Raw genomic sequence first — 14,657 nt, forward strand, 5'->3', positions numbered from 1 at the left:
TGGAGAGAGAATTGTTAATGGTGGGCATGTATGACTAAGTATGATGAGAATAAAAATAACATGAGGAGGTGTATTTAATTATATCATTTAAACAATGTTTTAGGAGTTGTTTTGAAATAAAGGTAACAGAGATTAAAGCAAAATCAGTAGTAGTTACTTTGTAATAGGGTAATGAATATGCATGAGAGAGATTTGTAGATAATGGAGATGACAGGCATGAAAATCTCTCTCATGCATACTATTATGATACTAAATGAGTTATCGTACCCAAACTGTGCATACAATTTATATCTTACTTCTAATGCCAGTCAGAAAATCACAAATTTCATTAAACTTTTATAACATTTTCCTCTTTACTGAAATATTTTATGCAATAAACACTTTCTTGTGGAAATATTTCCTGTTTTTACTGCATAGACACAAATCAACCTATATATGTATGTTATAACATCATACTTACTAAACACCAAGCATACCACCATACATACTTCAATGGAGCTAATTGCCACCACTCTTTTTTTACTCAAAATACAAATGCAATACAAAAAACCATCCTAAGCATAAACAAATGTCCTGAACCAATCTGTAACAAAGTTACACTTTTAAATTAGCAAGGAGTCTTCTGAAAAACAGTGCTGCAGAGTGAGCAGCGATTGATACATGATTGGAGAACAGTGACACCTACGGGTTTGAACGAAGAAGTGGAGTGGGGGAATCTATAAAAGATAGCAACAGGGTAGGAGAGAGTATAACCTGTATTGCGGTAACACCGCTTTGCTGATGTCACTTCCGGCATGCCATGGAGGGAGACATCTTGGCAATTGCCCAGAGATATGAGAGCTTAGAGAGTGAGGTGAATATAGCTTTTAAGTATATTGAATGTGGTATATTGTTGACATGTGGGGAGGGAATTTATATTCCTGTTTTGCTATTGTGCATAGAATTGGAGCCCCTGAAGACGCCTAGAGCGAAACGCGTTGGGCTTGAAGAGGTTTATGTTAAAGAGATAATGCTGTGTTACAGCATCACAGAGTTTGGACTGTGAGGCTTATCCCTGTTCTTCAGCCAACCATGAAGCCGATAGAAAAATAAGGAGCCTACCAGATTGCACTGCTCAAAGATTAGTCTTTTTGGGATTACAAATGCAGCACTGTTTTTCAGAAGACTCCTTGCTAATTTAAAAGTGTAACTTTGTTACAGATTGGTTCAGGACATTTGTTTATGCTTAGGATGGTTTTTTGTATTGCATTTGTATTTTGAGTAAAAAAGAGGTGGCAATTAGCTCCACTGAAGTATGTATGGTGGTATGCTTGGTGTTTAGTAAGTATGATGTTATAACATACATATGTAGGTTGATTTGTGTCTACGAAGTAAAAACAGGAAATATTTCCACAAGAAAGTGTTTATTTCATAAAATATTTCAGTAAAGAGGAAAATATTATAAAGTTTAATGAAATCTGTGATTTTCTGACTGGCATTAGAAGTAAGATATAAAAAGCATATTCATTAGGGATATCCTGAAAATCACCACTCTAGAGACACCCAGCCTGGGCATAAGTAAACAAAATGCAGTCTGCTAACCAATTAGATTATGTTTGCTGATAGCAGCTCCCATTCTGTTTGAGTCAATACAAAAAAAAACAGTGGACTTTCTATAGGTATTTGACAAAGTACCTCATGAACAACTCCTGAGGAAATTAAAAAGTCATGGGATAAGAGGCAGTGTGCTATTGTGCATTAAAAAATGGTTAGGAGACAGAAAATAGAGTACGGTTAAATGGTCAATAATGGAGAAGGGATCTGTGCTGGGACCGCTGCTTGTTAATATATTTATAGATCTGGAAACAGGAATAACAAGGTATTCAAAGTTGTTAAATCATAAGAGGATTGTGAAAAATTGGAAGAGGACCTTATGAGACTGGGAGGCTGGACATTCAAATGGAAGACATTTAATGTGAGCAAATACTAATTGATGAAACTATAGCTACATGATGCAAAAAGCTTCCACATTTGAAATCATTACCCAGGAAACGGTTTTAGGTATCATTGTTGATATATTAAAGCCTTCTTCTCAGTGTGCAGAGGCAGCTAAGAAAACAAATAGAATGTTAGGAATTATTAGAAAAATAATTATACTCCTCTTAAAACCCTGGGGAACTGAAGTTTGTGAGCTAATAGAGATCTTCTGAATGTATCTAAATTACTGGAGACTTATCGGATACAACTGAGAGAGCTAGTTTGGTGGTATTGTTCGTCTTCAAATAGGATTTGAATGTAATAATGCAGCTTTATTTTCGCAATTTGAAATCTCTTTTTTGTGGGAAAAGAATATTAATTTACCCAGATGTTACAAGGCAAACGAGAAAAAGAACTTTCTAGCTATGAGATCCGAGACATTAGCTTTGGGTGCTACTTATTAGCATATCATATTCTTGAAAATGTATAGTTAAATATCTTGGAGTTAAATATATGTTTTTTCTTTCTCTAGAACAACTGAGAACGTTCCTTTATATGAAGAAGTTGGTCAGAGGAAGGACCTAGCCTCTATTTGTTGGGATAAAATTATTGTGGAGGTTTGATTCATATTAAGCCTTTTTCTTTTTTGGATCTCCTTATCCTCTTAGGTACTCCCCCCCCCCCCCCCCCCCCCAATACTTCTTTGTGGCTTAATTAGGATTGAAATATGTTTCCTATTATGGTTATCTAATATAATAAAACGCACCGTGAACGTTCTAATGAGGACAACGTTCTGAAGTCACTAAAACACTCTCTGAAGTGAAGGGTTCGTGGCGTTCGTGGTGTGAAGCCAGCCAGCCAAGTCTCTGCCCCGCCCTCACGTCAAACGTTATGACGTGAGGGCAGAAAAGTTACAGTGAACTGAAGGAAGGGATCAAGACGTTGCCAAGCAACGGTAAACCACAGAAGATGCATGACGGACCAATCAGGAAAAAGCAACCTCTAACAACGTAACCAGGCAACCACAAGGACCTATCAGAGACAACAACAAGGTAAGAAGGGAGGAGCACTCACCAGCACGACTCATTATGAGCAACACAGAGAACAGAGGACCGAGACGTCAAGGGGGGAAGTAACACGTACACAGCCTCATTGTCTGTGCAGCAGTAGAATCGCTGGCAAACTCCATCATTACCACACAAAAAAAAACAAATATTTCACATGCCGATGCAGAAAACTCCAACACCCCCCTTCCCCTTTTCACGGACTGACCGAGGACATACAAAAACATCCCTCGCCTCAGCAAACCCCATCACCCACCACTCACAACTAATTCTTCCTGCGAGCCTTGAATTTCAGGGAGGAAACCAGCACACACAGTCAGCTCTGGTGTCAAAGCATTCCAGAGTTCCCCATCATTCACAGTCAAGGATTAAAAAAAAAAAACCGGGTGCCTGCAAAACGCGGCTTTCAGCAAAGCAAAACAAAAAGAAGCAGCTGTCAACTTCTACCCTTTCAGTGCAATTAAAACAATAAATAGTTTCCACTTCGTCGAAACTATTTGACTTTGGCTCTTCTGAGCTCACCTGCTCAGTGTCAGTAAAATGTGAGCACCGGCCGTAAACAGCTTTTCATTGAACAAAAAGATCGTGCAGCTAAAAATCTATACTTTTCAGAACAGCAGGGATCCTGCGGAGAGGAGATCAGATGTCACTTCAGAGGAATTGAAAGTGTTTGGAATTCTTTGTATTCTCTTTGTTTTCTTCTCTCTCTCTTCCCCCCCATCCCCTTTCCCAGCTTATGTAAGGTTAAATTACTTGCAGGCAGCATTTCAAATACTAAGAGCTGATTTTATTTATTATTTAAAAAATTCTGCACAGTAAACCAAGACTGATATATAGCATTAAATAAAACTGGATTTCAAGTAAAAATAGTTTTGGACAAGCCACGTAATAATTTCTTGATGATTAGTTAACTGTTAGATATATTACACTTCAAAGAGTGATACAGTGGGTCTGCTTTAATGGGCTAATAACATACTACTCTTTTATTTATTCATATATTATGATTTATCTATCACCTTTTTAAAGAAAATCACCCAAAATAGTATACAGCAAGAATAACATGGACATAAGCAAGACATGTTTACAGCAGTAAAAAAAACAACAACATTCAAATAACAGTGTACCTATTACATATATAGTACGTCCAATATCAACATAATACATTAAAACATCTTAATAGGGGTAAGCAGAGGTGGAACACACAGATAAGATACAGCAATGCTTCTCAACTCTTTCCTGAAGGCAGACCTACACAGTTATCACACTGAATATGCATTTTTCAGCACTATAACTGCGGCTCTCCCCCATCTCAATAGAAATTCAGATGTTTGCTCCAGCTTTCTCGCTTGCGGTTTCTCTATGGGAAATGGGAGGAAGGGGGGGCCCTGCCACATAATTTCATTCTCACATACACACTCGCATCCAGTCTCTGTGTCACGCACACACAAACACACATTCACTCTCTCTCACACAGACCATCTCACACACACTCTCTCAAATACACTTTCCAAGGTTGATTCAAAGTATGTGACCCTCAAAGCCACACTCTACTCCATCCCACTTTCCAAGCATGGGGAAGGGGGGGAACCCCCTGCAACTGAGATAAAGACCACGGAACTGGGAGGAAGGGGGGACCCTGCCACATAATCTCATTCTCACACACACACTCGCATCCAGTCACTTATATCCCTTTATATCAAACACACAAAAAAAAAATGCTAGCGCCCGTTTCATTTGTTTCGGAAACGGGCCTTTTTTACTAGTATTATTATATATTTCTTTATTCTTATCAGATGCCTTTTCAAGTGTTTTTCACTTGTAAATTGTTGTCTGAACTTATAAATAAATAGTTAAAAAAAAAAAGAGAGAGAAAAAGGAATGGAGAATAAAACCAAGATTAAAATACCTTTGTATTGCTCCATGGTGTGACTGCACCTCGAATATTGTGTGCAATTCTGATGACCATCTCAAATACAATATAGTTGAATTAGAAAAGGTACAGAGAATGGCAACAAAAATGATAAAGGGGATGAGACATGATACAGGTCCATAAAATACTAAGTGGAGTAGAATGGGTAGATGTGAATTGTTTGCTTACTCTTCCCAAAAATACAAGGACTAGGGTACACATAATGGAGCTACTAAGTAGTAAACTGAAAACAAATCAAATAGTTCTCCATTCAACATGAAATTAAACTCTGGAATTCATTGCCACAGAATGTGGTAAAAAGTTAGTTTTGCAGGGTTTAAAAAAAAGTTTGGCTAATCTCCTAAAAGAAAGTCCATAAGCCATTATTAAAGATAGATTTGCTTATTCTTAGATAAGGAGCACAAAATCTGTTTTACTCTTTTAGAATCTTGCCAGGTACTTCTGACCTGAATTGATCAATGTTGGGAACAAGATACCAGGCTTGATGGACCTTCGGTCTGTCCCAGTATGGTAATACTTGTGTACTTATGGGCTTTATTCACTTCAGATTGAGGGCCAAGACAAACTAGATGGGCCATGTTGGCCTTTATCTGCTGTTATCTACTACATAATTATACATTTTGATCTGCTCTTCACCAAAGGGTTCTGCTGCAGAGTCTTGTTACACTAATAAGAAATCCTGAGATAAGGAAAACTATGGACTACATATTGAAAATTAAAAGAGCTAACATTTCATTTTAAATAAGCTTAGTATGTTCAAATTATCAGCAATAAAAATAGGAGAAGCTTGGGTTTCAAATTACCTTGAATGTGGCAAAGGCATCTGAAGCAATGTCAAATGTTGACATTTCCACATATCTGAAGAAATCATAGAACTGCTCTGACCACAAGATGATTTTAGCCAGTGGCTCATGTCTGATACATTCTCTCAACATTATTCCGCAATTTAGAGCGATTTCTGGGGATTCATACCTAAAAATGAGACAAACTGCTAAGAAAAAGAACCGCACACAAGCATACTACTAATCTAGAAAGTAAAAGTATTAAGTAGGTACAATAGCAATACAATTTATATAAGCACTTTTTATACATGTATGATTTCCAAAGCAAAGTACCTGTAGTCCCCACATGCAGCCATCTCTTCAGTGAATGGACAAATACTACATAAAAGATTAACTACCTAATTTTAAATAGGAAAAGTGAGAAACAAGGAGATAAATTACACTTGAACAAAAGCACCATATACACTCACACACTACAATAAAAAATCTAGACTGCTCCTGCTCTGAGTAAGATGGTTTGAAGTATTAGCCATTACTGTAACACAGAACCCAAGTTCTTATAGTTCTCCTCATTCGCTATTTACTCATGTAAAACTTACAAAGAAAGCAATGTTGCTTACCTGTAACAGATATTTTTCACAGATAGCAGGATTGATAAGGCACACAAGTGGATGACATCATGCGATAGCACTGGGACAAAACTGCTCTCCCACAGCTCAAATTTAGTGAAAATATTGTTTGGAAGTGTACAACACTGTTCCCATAACCCTACTGAAGCTGGGTGAATGTGACTTTTGGAAATTGATAAGAAATTGCAGAGACTGAAGAAAAGCAACTTTTTCTCAGGAGAGTTAAAGCCTCTGACTGCTCCATAAGAAGTCAGTCATCTAGGCATGGGAATAGTAAAAGACCCTTGTTTATGAAGGCAGGGAACCAACAGCACAAGACATTATGAAAATATCGTCAGGACTGATAAATAGCCTAAAGGAAGGACTTGAACTCGAACTGGTTAGACGTCTGAGATACTCTAATGGGGATGTAAAAGTACACTTATCTATCTATATCCTTAAGATTCAATCCTGTTTGATGAACAGAAGAGAAATGGAGGGGTAGTAGTTATTCTGAAATTTTCCTCGAGAAGGAAACTGTTGACATCTCTGATATCTAGTGTGGGGAATAAGCCTCTCATTTATTTCTGAATGCAAAAAGTACCTGGAGTAGAAGCCTCGATTTCCCTCCTGTGGTGTAGCAGGTGCAATGGCTTTCTCCACCATAGGATTCCTTCTTCCAAGAAGCTGAGATGGTCAGAGGGAGGTCCAGACTATGATAAAGTAGATCTGGGGAACAGATGATGAAAATACAGTGGTAGTGGTTTGGGATATGGTGCCATATCCCACTCTGGCGAAACATGCAGCATGTTGGGAACGTGTTAGCACTGAGCATCAGTTAAGCGCTAATTTTGATGGACTATAGCACGAGCAAAGAAAAAAAGAAAGAAAAAAGATAACAAGAATGCCTATGGACTAACAGCCATCTTCTTCGCTGGGACACCTAGCAGCTCAGCACGATACATCTGATACAAGGAGCTAAGTACCATCGTTATTAATATAATTACAGTATTGATCAGATAATAGACTGTGCCTTTATGGTTCTGGCTCCATCAATTGGTAGGTAGGGAGGGCTGTGCAATGATGGTGGTCCCCAGTGGCATATTATAAGCTGTTTTATGGCTGAGTTTCATGCGTGGCATTTGCTAATTTGGTAGGTTTCTAATATTCTGTCTATAGTTAAAATGTAATGCCAAGAAGTGTAGAGTGATGCACTTAGGGTGCAGAAACCCAAAAGAGATACCGATCAGAAGGGGAGAGATTAGTAAGCTCGACTCAGGAGAGAGACCTTGGAGTGTTGCTGTCTGAGGATCTAAAGGTGAAGAAACAATGCGACGGCTGTGGCCAGAAGGATGCTAGACTGCATAGAGAGGGGCATAACCAGCAGAAGGAAGGAGGTGTTGATACCCCTCTATAAGTCGTTGGTGAGGCCCCACTTGGAGAATTGTGTTCAGTTTTGGAGGCCATATCTTGCTAAAGATGTAACAAGACTGGAAGCGGTGCAAAGAAAAGCTACAAAAATGGTATGGGATTTGCATTGCAAACTGTACGAGGAGAGACTTGCTGACCTGAACATGTATACCTTGGAGAAAGGAGAAACAGGGGTGACATGATACAGACGTTAAAATATTTGAAAGGTATTAATCTGCAAATGAACCTTTTCCGGAGACGGGAAGGCGGTAGAACCAGAGGACATGAATTGAGGTTGAAGGGGGGCAGACTCAGGAGTAATGTAAGGAAGTATTTTTTCACAGAGAGTGGTGGATATGTGGAATGCAAAAGGTGATGGAGATGAAAACAGTAATGGAATTCAAACATGCGTGGGGTAAACAGAAAGGAATCCTGTTTAGAAGGAATGGTTCCACGGAATCTTAGCAGAGATTAGGTGAGGACACCAGTAATTGGGAAACGAAACAGGTGCTGGGCAAACTTCTACGGTCTATGCCATGATCGTGACTGAATAGATAGGGATTGGCTGGAGTGTAAATTTTAAGGGGTTTTGATGTTAGCTTCAGAACTTAGTACAAGAAGAGTGCTGGGCAGACTTCTACGGTCTATGCCCTGATAATGGCAAGGACAAATCAAACTTGGGTATACATATAAAGTATCACATACCAAGTAAAATGAGTTTATCTTGTTAGGCAGACTGGATGGACCATACAGGTCTTTTATCTGCCATCATTTACTATGTAACAAAACTCATGGGTGACAAAACCAAGACATGAAGAGATTTTGCTCTTCTGTATTTACCACTAAACAGAATCATCTCTCATGACACTGTGCTAACGAATGGTATAAATTAAAAGATAGTCAAAAAAATCTTTGGGTCTGTTTGGGCTACACTGTATATTTTAGGGACCGCATTAAAAGTGTTTTTTGTTATCAGAAACTTCCTCAGTTTCTTCAGTCCAATATTGTCTGTAATCCACCACACTTCTTCGGCACTGAGAGTAGGGACCACTGCTAAATCCTACTTTGCCCGAAGGACTCCAACAGCAGCTTTCGTTTTCCCAAGATCTAACTATGACCTTCAATTCCTCTCCAAGTCATCACTTCAAATTCTGGGGGTAAAGAACTTTGTGTTTGGTAGGGTACAAAGTTCCATTTTGTAACCTCCTTTTTTTCATTTTCTTCTTTATACCCATCTATCCCAGATTTTCTAACACCTCTAAAGACTCTTCCCTAATGGCTCCCAATCCAAGCTCACTGCTGGAAATGTCAGCAGCACTGTTTGAAGGGAGCCTCATCAGCTCTGGATTGCCTTTCCTTGTTTAGAAGATGGAGAATTCATGACTGAGTGCTACTATAAGATTTAAGTTAAATCTCTTCCTGTAATACCTATCAAAAAATCAACATAAAAAGCTTGAGGTTCTCTCCGATATAAAAGGCAATTTTCTTTCTGCCAAATCCCTGATAATTTCATCACAATACGAGTCAAACAGATGATCTTTTTGAAAGGTAACCCCATCTAATGTGACTTTACTGACACAGCTCACTTAATCAGAACTGAAGTGGATTTTGTCAGTCCTGACAATGAATTACCAACCTAAGGGCCTAACCTTCTAAGATCTATCAGTAAACTTGGATAGGCATCTTGTAGTTCTTTCTGGACCATCAATACTCACCAGAAACTATTACAAAATTAATCAAATTCATTTTAACTCACAACTACTTCCGCTTTAACAATGATATCTATCTACAAATAATGGGCACTGCGATGGGCACCAGGACAGCACCCCACTATGCCAACCTTTTTATGGCTGAGCTGGAAGAGACATTTCTGAATACACACCAGACCAAACCTCTAAAATACTACCGGTACATCGATGACATTTTTATGATTTGGATGGAGGGTGAAGAAACTCAAACAATTTTATTCTGCCTTCAATACATACCATCCTACAATCAGATTCAAAATTGACTACTCCCCAGAAAAAGTCAATTTTTTGGACACCACGGTCTCAATCAGTGATGGCTGTATACAAACATCTATATACAAGAAACCCACAGACAGATGCAGCTATCTCCACAACTCCAGCTTCCATCCTTCACATACAAAAAGATCCATCATTTACAGCCAAGCCACAAGATACCACAGTATCTGCTCTGACCCAGGGGACAGAGACAGACACCTTAAAAGCCTGACTGCATCCTTCTAACAGAAAGGCTACAACCCCAAAATAATCTCCAAGAATATTGCCTCCTCCCTCAAAACACCCAGGGAGAATCTGCTATAGTACAAGGAGAAAAAATACACAGACAGAATCCCCCTTGTAGTGACATACAATCCAGAGCTGGAAAAACTGAGGAAAATCATAAGAGATCTACAACCTATACTCCAGGAGGATGAATTACTGAAAGAGATATTCCCTTCCCCACCAGGGCCTTCCGACAGCCACCCAACTTAAAACACAAGCTAATCAGAAGTAAACTTCCATCACAGACTGAAAAGGAACAGAAGGGCACACTTCCCTGTAATTTATCCAGTTGCAAACTATGCCAAAATATTTCACAGGACCCCACAGTCATCCACAAAGGAAAGATATTCAACATAAAGGAATCTTTCACTTGCTCATCTTCCAATGTGGTATATATCATTCAGTGTAAAAAATGTAACGAAGGATGCTATATTGGAGAAACAGGCCAAATGCTTAAGACAAGATTCAATTTACATAGACATCACATGAACAATACTGGTGCCAGTAGGGTTCCCACCCCTGTTGGTCAGCATTTTACAGGACCAGGACATTGTTCCAGTGACTTCACAGTGAGAATCCTGAAAGGTAACTTTAAAACCATACAAGAACGTAAGACCTTTGAAGTCAGAATGATTGAATATTTTAACAGCCAACATAAAGGACTTAACAAGGATCTGGGGTTCCTAGCCCATTATAAACCATAAAGCTGTATTTCTCTGTTGATCACTCCACTCCTCACCTATCCACACCCATCCTGTTAGAATATCAATGATATGCTTTGATGTCCCCATGCATACCTCCTACCCACCCCGTCAGACTGCCATAGCAATGCTTGAATGTTTTCATTTATATATACTGTCAGCTAGCACATTTGCTTATTTCCGATCTGACGAAGAAGGGCAACCTTCGAAAGCTAATCAAGAAATGTATTAAGTTATGTCCAATAAAAAAGGTATCATCTTATTTTCTTTTCCATGTTTTATTTTGTTTGATTTCTATTGATAACCTTAAGCGTGGACTAACACGGCTACCACACTCCATTGGCTAAAGGGAAACTCCAAGGTCTACCATTACTCCTTTTCCAGACATGGTCCTTACAAGCAGCTTTCTGGTAAAGACCAGGACTTTCCCCAAGTGCTCTTTGAACCAGTCCAATTGAAAAGGGCCCCCAATTTTTATTTTTAGTCTCTCTGACTTCTAGTGGACTGATCACTGGGGAGTAACCTAAAGATTTGAGTAAGCAAATTACCAGGAAAACCATCCAAATCGAGCTTCTCTCACTTATGACTCCAGTGTTACTCTGAAGTGAGGTGAACTCAAGGAGGATATCAAGAAGTCTTTAATATAAGCAGCATACAAACAACCCTACACAGGGTCAGGTGACTCTCCTGTGTTATGGTGGAAAAGCTTAACTCAAGAGTAAAGTCAAAGTTCTGGCTACCGAACCTCTGTAAAATCCTCAGTAGAAAAGACGCTGGGCTGCAAACACAGTCTAACTGGCAAACGTCTTTGTTGATAGGGTATGATACATACCTGTAGCAGTTGTTCTCCGAGGACAGCAGGCTGATTGTTCTCACGACTGGGTTGACGTCCGCGGCAGCCCCCACCAACCGGAAGAAGCTTCGCGGGACGGTCGGCACGCAGGGCACGCCCACCGCGCATGCGCGGCCGTCTTCCCGCCCGTGCGCGACCGCTCCCGCCAGTTGAATGACTAGCAAAAGATGAAACACACAACTCCAAAGGGGAGGAGGGAGGGTAGGTGAGAACAATCAGCCTGCTGTCCTCGGAGAACAACTGCTACAGGTATGTATCATACCCTTTCTCCGAGGACAAGCAGGCTGCTTGTTCTCACGACTGGGGTATCCCTAGCTCTCAGGCTCACTCAAAACAAGAACCCAGGTCAATTGAACCTCGCAACGGCGAGGGAACAACAGAAATTGACCTACGAAGAACAACTAACTGAGAGTGCAGCCTGACCAGAATAAATTCGGGTCCTGGAGGGTGGAGTTGGATTTACACCCCAAACAGATTCTGCAGCACCGACTGCCCGAACCGACTGTCGCGTCGGGTATCCTGCTGGAGGCAGTAATGAGATGTGAATGTGTGGACAGATGACCACGTCGCAGCCTTGCAGATCTCTTCAATAGTGGCTGACTTCAAGTGGGCCACCGACGCTGCCATGGCTCTGACACTATGAGCCGTGACATGACCCTCAAGAGTCAGCCCAGCCTGGGCGTAAGTGAAGGAAATGCAGTCTGCTAGCCAATTGGAGATGGTGCGTTTCCCGACAGCGACCCCTAGCCTGTTAGGGTCGAAAGAAATAAACAATTGGGCGGACTGTCTGTTGGGCTGTGTCCGCTCCAAGTAGAAGGCCAATGCTCTCTTGCAGTCCAATGTGTGCAACTGACGTTCAGCAGGGCGGGTATGCGGCCTGGGGAAGAATGTTGGCAAGACAATTGACTGGTTAAGATGGAACTCCGACACCACCTTCGGCAGGAACTTTGGGTGGGTGCGGAGCACTACTCTGTTGTGATGAAATTTGGTATATGGAGCATGAGCTACCAGGGCTTGAAGCTCACTGACCCTACGAGCTGAAGTAACTGCCACCAAGAAAATGACCTTCCAGGTCAAGTACTTCAGATGGCAGGTATTCAGTGGCTCAAAAGGAGGTTTCATCAGCTGGGTGAGGACGACGTTGAGATCCCATGACACAGTAGGAGGCTTGATAGGGGGCTTTGACAAAAGCAAACCTCTCATGAATCGAACGACTAAAGGCTCTCCAGAGATGGCTTTACCTTCCACACGATAATGGTAAGCACTAATCGCACTAAGGTGATTCCTTACTGAGTTGGTCTTGAGGCCAGACTCTGATAAGTGCAGAAGGTATTCAAGCAGGTTCTGTGCAGGGCAAGAACGAGGTTCTAGGGCCTTGCTCTCACACCAAACGACAAACCTCCTCCACTTGAAAAAGTAACTCTTTTTAGTGGAATCCTTCCTAGAGGCAAGCAAGACCCGGGAGACACCCTCAGACAGACCCAACGCAGCGAAGTCTACGCCCTCAACATCCAGGCCGTGAGAGCCAGGGATTGAAGGTTGGGGTGCAGCAACGCTCCGTCGTTCTGCGAAATGAGAGTCGGAAAACACTCCAATCTCCACGGTTCTTCGGAGGACAACTCCAGAAGAAGAGGGAACCAGATCTGACGGGGCCAAAAGGGCGCTATCAGAATCATGGTGCCGCGGTCTTGCTTGAGCTTCAGTAAGGTCTTCCCCACCAAAGGTATGGGAGGATAAGCATACAGGAGGCCGGTCCCCCAATGAAGGAGAAAGGCATCTGACGCTAGCCTGCCGTGTGTCTGAAGCCTGGAACAGAACAGAGGCAGCTTGTGGTTGGTCTGAGAGGCGAAAAGATCCACCGAGGGGGTGCCCCACTCTCGGAAGATCTTGCGTACCACTCTGGAATGGAGCGACCACTCGTGCGGTTGCATGACTCTGCTCAGTCTGTCGGCCAGACTGTTGTTTACGCCTGCCAGGTACGTGGCTTGGAGAAGCATGCCGAACCGACACGCCCAACGCCACATACCGACGGCTTCCTGACACAGGGGGCGAGATCCGGTGCCCCCCTGCTTGTTGACGTAATACATTGCAACCTGATTGTCTGTCCGAATTTGGATAATTTGGCAGGACAGCCGATCTCTGAAAGCCTTCAGTGCGTTCCAGATCGCTCGGAGCTCCAGGAGGTTGATCTGCAGATCCTTTTCCTGGAGGGACCACAGACCCTGGGTGTGAAGCCCATCGACATGGGCTCCCCACCCCAGGCGAGATGCATCCGTCGTCAGCACTTTCGTGGGCTGCGGAATTTGGAATGGACGTCCCAGGGTCAAATTGGTCCGTATGGTCCACCAGAGCAGTGAAGTGCGGCAACTGGTGGAGAGGCGGATGACATCCTCTAGATTCCCGGTGGCTTGGAACCACTGGGAAGCTAGGGTCCATTGAGCAGATCTCATGTGAAGACGAGCCATGGGAGTCACATGAACTGTGGAGGCCATATGACCCAGAAGTCTCAACATCTGCCGAGCTGTGATCTGCTGAGACGCTCTGGTCTGCGAAGCCAGGGCCAAGAGATTGGTGGCCCTCGCTTCGGGAAGGTAGGCCTGAACCGTCTGGGAATTCAGCAGCGCTCCTATGAATTCCAGAGACTGAGTTGGCTGGAGATGGGACTTTGGGTAATTTATCACAAACCCCAGCAGCTCCAGAAGTTGAATAGTGCACTGCATGGACCGGAGGGCTCCTGCCTCCGAGGTGTTCTTGACCAGCCAATCGTCGAGATATGGGAACACGTGCACTCCCAGCTTGCGTAGGTAGGCCGCTACCACCACGAGGCACTTTGTAAACACTCGTGGGGCAGAGGCGAGCCCAAAGGGCAGCACACAATACTGAAAGTGCCGTGCACCCAGGCGGAATCTGAGATACTGTCTGTGAGCTGGCAGTATCGGGATGTGAGTGTATGCGTCCTTTAAATCCAGGGAACATAGCCAATCGTTTTTCTGAATCATTGGCAGAAGGGTGCCCAAGGAAAGCATCCTGAACTTTTCTTTGACCAGGAATTTGTTCAGGCCTCT

General features: G+C 42.2%; 1 protein-coding gene across 2 annotated transcripts in view; it reads right to left on the reverse strand.

Annotated features, from left to right (window-relative positions):
- Positions 1 to 14,657, reverse strand: part of CAB39 (calcium binding protein 39) — a 235,191-nt gene that overhangs the window by 39,780 nt on the left and 180,754 nt on the right. For both annotated transcript variants that reach the window (XM_030215807.1, XM_030215808.1), the window contains one exon: positions 5,754 to 5,922. In XM_030215807.1, the coding sequence (XP_030071667.1) occupies positions 5,754 to 5,922 (169 nt within the window). The remainder of the gene's footprint in view (positions 1 to 5,753; positions 5,923 to 14,657) is intronic.

The sequence above is a fragment of the Microcaecilia unicolor genome, chromosome 10 (assembly GCF_901765095.1).
Source record: "Microcaecilia unicolor chromosome 10, aMicUni1.1, whole genome shotgun sequence".
Classification (NCBI taxonomy): Eukaryota; Metazoa; Chordata; class Amphibia; order Gymnophiona; family Siphonopidae; genus Microcaecilia; species Microcaecilia unicolor.